The following is a 4544-nucleotide window of genomic DNA, read 5'->3' as shown; positions in this document are numbered from 1 at the left end:
TCAAATATCATGTCAGGTGTTCTGCTCCTACTCTCAGTCCCCTGGGGCTTTATTTATTCATTAGTGCTTCTGAAGAACTCAAGGCATCTGTTGACACTGAGGGCCCTGTAATATACCCCCCCCCCCCCCCCCCCAATCATAATGAACCACCTAATCCACACTCCAGCCACTGCACTCAAAGGATCACCACGAGATGAGGGTGGTAGAGAAAAAAAAGAGGATATTTAATATTTGATACATTTACAGTCAGTACAGACAATGCCTCTGGCCTCTTGGGTCCATCGATCCCGTGGGTGGAGGTGGGGGCGGGGGCGGGGGCGGGGGTGTTGCCCTGGCCTCTGGGGGGCAGTAGAGGGCGTGTCCGAGGATGGTGAGGTGGTTACATGTACTTGAGGAAGTCAAACTTCTTCTGTATGAGCTCCTCGCGCAGCCGCAGGTTGTAGAGCTCGTCCAGGGTGGGAGCCACCCAGCGCTCCGTGTGGAACATGTTCTCCCCCACCTGCCACACACACACACACACACACACACACACACACACACACACACACACACACACACACACACACACACACACACACACACACACACACACACACACACACACACACACACACACACACACACACACACACACTCTGGGTAAACATGGACTTCCAGCCACAATGATTCTGATTCTTTAGCTCATTCTGTCCCCCCCCCTTTTAATTCCTCTCTCCCCTTCAACCCCGGTCCTTGACTCATGCAAAAAAAAATCTTATTTAAATTAAAAAACCAAAAGAGCAGTGAAGGAGAGAAGGGGACGAGTGGGAAACAGACGTCACACTAAGGAAAGGGGGTAGAACATGATAAAAAGAAACGGTGCACTTATCTCACTTGGCCTCAGTCAAGGGACAGGTAGTGCTAACAGACAGGTAGGGCTAACAGACAGGTAGCGCTAACAGACAGGTAGGGATAACAGACAGGTAGGGCTAACAGACAGGTAGCGCTAACAGACAGGTAGGGATAACAGACAGACAGGTAGGGATAACAGACAGGTAGGGCTAACAGACAGACAGGTAGGGCTAACAGACAGACAGGTAGGGATAACAGACAGACAGGTAGGGATAACAGAATGGTAGGGCTAACAGACAGACAGGTAGGGCTAACAGACAGGTAGCGCTAACAGACAGGTAGGTAGGGATAACAGACAGGTAGGGCTAACATACAGACAGTGAGGGCTAACAGACAGACAGGTAGGGATAACAGACAGACAGGTAGGGATAACAGACAGGTAGGGCTAACAGACAGACAGGTAGGGCCAACAGACAGGGCCATTTAGCATCCTCCACAGCGACCACTGATTTAATTGCAGACAACACAAGGGTTCAGGAGAAACTGACAGGTGCTTCTATAGCCCCAGGACTGACCAGCAGACAGGTGCTGCCATTGCCCCATAGCCAACCAGCAGACAGGTGCTGCCATAGCCCGATAGCCAACCAGCAGACAGGTGCTGCCATTGCCCCATAGCCAACCAGCAGACAGGTGCTGCCATAGCCGATCAGCAGACAGGTGCACTGAAAACCTGATGTTGGAACCAACTGTGGTTGTATGCCTTCCCTGAGCTTACAATCTTAACACACTAACAGTACACAGTTCATGGCAGGCCTACATCTACTGCCATCGTTTCAATTTCAATCAAAGAGTGCAATGACTTCAAACTACCAGTATCAGAATCTTCAACACTCTACTACTAATAACAGGGCAGTTATTACCCTCTTTCGTCAAGTAGACAATTTCACAAATATATACCTTCCTTAACTATTACCATCTCGGCAAAAACCTATGAATGTAACTTTGAGGCAGAGACATATCTCACCTCTGGCTGACAGAGAGAGGTAGAGGCCAGTATTTAACACCTCTGGCTGACTGAGAGAAAGGTAGAGGCCAGTATTTAACATCTCTGGCTGACTAAGAGAAAGGTAGAGGCCAGTATTGAACACCTCTGGCTGACTGAGAGAAAGGTAGAGGCCAATATTTAACAACTCTGGCTGACAGAGAAAGGTAGAGGCCAGAATTGAACACCTCTGGGTAATATGACCCACGTGAGCTGGGCCATCACAAAACACTTTAGCTCAACGCTGCTGTCTTTTTTGTTTAAAAAAGGTTCCTAACTGAGTGAAATGACTGATCGTATCTAAGTGGCAGCCATGATGGGAGCTGGTTGCATTCTCTAAATGCTGAGGAGCGGTGCTTCAATGCTTCCTTGCTCATCTCCTTTGGATAGGGCACACTGGACCATCCTTTACCCAAGGAAAGGAGGTAATACTGTCCCACAATTCTTTGTAGCGTTAGCTTCTCTTTTCCTTATGAAGTCCTTATGAATTCTACTTCACCTTTATACCACAGTTCCCATGGTAACCTACACCTAACCCTAGGCCCCGTTCACATGGTAACCTACACATAACCCTAGGTCCCGTTCCCATGGTAACCTACACCTAACCCTAGGCCCCGTTCCCATGGTAACCTAGACATAACCCTAGGTCCCGTTCCCATGGTAACCTACACCTAACCCTAGGCCCCGTTCACATGGTAACCTACACATAACCCTAGGTCACGTTCACATGGTAACCTACACATAACCCTAGGTCACGTTCACATGGTAACCTACACATAACCCTAGGTCCCGTTCACATGGTAACCTACACATAACCCTAGGTCACGTTCACATGGTAACCTACACATAACCCTAGGTCACGTTCACATGGTAACCTACACATAACCCTAGGTCACGTTCACATGGTAACCTACACATAACCCTAGGTCACGTTCTTGCACCAGCAGCAACCTCTGCCCTTAATGCGTTAATGGGGGGGAGGAGAGGAGGAAGAGGACGAGGGGGTGAAGAGGGAACATGGCCGAGCATGTCATACCTTCCAGCCAGGAACATCCTTCATGATGACCGCCTCCTCCTCCAGATTCTCCCGCATCAGCCGAAGTGTCCTGACAGAGAGAGAGACAGATAGAAAGAGAGGAAGACGGAGGGAGAGAGAGAGAAAGAGAGAGACACACACATCCATAGTGAAACAACACAGACAGGAGGGAAACAGATAGAGTAAGAGACAGGAGAAATAAAGTGTTGGAAAACAACATCAGTCGGAAATGAACGTCAACCGAGACAAGACTTAAGTGCCTGCAACATTGAAATCGTAGATTTTCAGTACTTTTGTTCAAATAGCAATGGCTTCTAATGACGTGTGGCTCATTGCATGAAGTAACAGGACTCACCTGCGATCAGATTCTGCCTGCAAAAGTGGCAAGAGGGCGATGCGGGCCTCCAGGTCCTCTATAAGCAACCTCCTGCCACACACACACACACACACACACACACACACAGAGACAGACAGAGCCGCAGAACAAAGACACGTGAGCTCACAGCTTTAATGAAACTGCTTCACAGCAGACACTGGTACTGCAAACACGCCATCCACCACCCAGTCAAGCACCATTACTGACTTTGATTCTCACGGCATTCTCATCCTCTGGGAGGAAGTTGGTTTACACTAACCTCCTCTCGCGGTTCCACTTCACAATCCTCCAGTATCCAAAAACCATAACCCCGATGCCAATCCCGAACATGGCATAACCTGCAAGACCCAACGCATTCAGTTATTCCAAGACATTCTGCATTCATTGTAATATAGATGACACAGTAGGTAGTGTTAGCTTGTTCAATGTAGCAAATTATGTGGTGGCTGATCTCTTCTCCTTGGTAGCGAAGTTACCATCGCCTGACCCTGACTCTTAACATCCACATTGAACATACGGTAAAAGGCATTACGTATAATATGAAGAGATGTGTTGCGGAATATTTTAATCTTGGAACAAGGCTGAATGTCAAGTCAACCCCAGCTAACGTTGCCTTAACTGTTGTTAAGTTAGCTGGACAGATAACAAACGCTGACATTACGCGCCTGTTCAACTTTACAGTTACATTTGTTGATAAACACCACGGATGAGCTGTGTATGTGAATGTGTGAAAATTAAGTAACAACAGTATACGTTTAGGGTTAATCTCGGGGCTGGGGTTAACATACTATCGATAGCTAGCTAACGGTAGCTAACGCTCCTCAAGCTCCGTTGGATCTTGACTGTATGAAGTCTTTTCTGTCTCCCACCTTAGATTTCATTACCACAGGTACCTTAACATTACTCTTATTATACTACTAACCAGAGGGCCCTCGAGTGGGCAGATTTCTCTTATACTGAACGGGTCCATAGCCTCCCGGAGGAGGCATGTCCTGCTTCACCTTGGCCGACGCCATCTTGCTCGATGCTGAACAGTCAACATTCGGCGTCTAAAGTGACATTCATTTGAGTAATGCTAATACTTGAGCGCCCCCTGCTGAATCGGAGAAACAAAACGGTGCAGTTGAGAAAAATACCAAGTGGGATAAAGGGTGAAATAAATAACACCTGGATATTTCGTAATTATTAATATGCGAATAGACAATCGTGAACAACAATTAAGATAAAGTACTCCGATGTATAAAAACAACTTTAGGAAG

General features: G+C 47.4%; 1 protein-coding gene across 1 annotated transcript; it reads right to left on the bottom strand.

Moving 5' to 3' along the window:
* Positions 1–203: 203 nt before the first annotated feature.
* On the bottom strand, positions 204–4324 carry ndufa13 (NADH:ubiquinone oxidoreductase subunit A13). Its single transcript, XM_080859674.1, has 5 exons — positions 4208–4324; positions 3545–3623; positions 3265–3336; positions 2910–2979; positions 204–499 (listed from the first exon to the last, which is right to left on the bottom strand). The coding sequence occupies exons 1-5, from the start codon at positions 4299–4301 to the stop codon at positions 380–382; spliced, it is 435 nt and encodes a 144-aa protein (XP_080715800.1). The 5' UTR covers positions 4302–4324; the 3' UTR covers positions 204–379.
* Positions 4325–4544: the final 220 nt, after the last annotated feature.

This window comes from Sprattus sprattus, assembly GCF_963457725.1.
Source record: "Sprattus sprattus genome assembly, chromosome: 20".
In the NCBI taxonomy this organism is placed as follows: Eukaryota; Metazoa; Chordata; class Actinopteri; order Clupeiformes; family Clupeidae; genus Sprattus; species Sprattus sprattus.
Note: the sequence above shows the minus strand (reverse complement) of the source record. Positions and strands in the feature narration are given on the sequence as shown.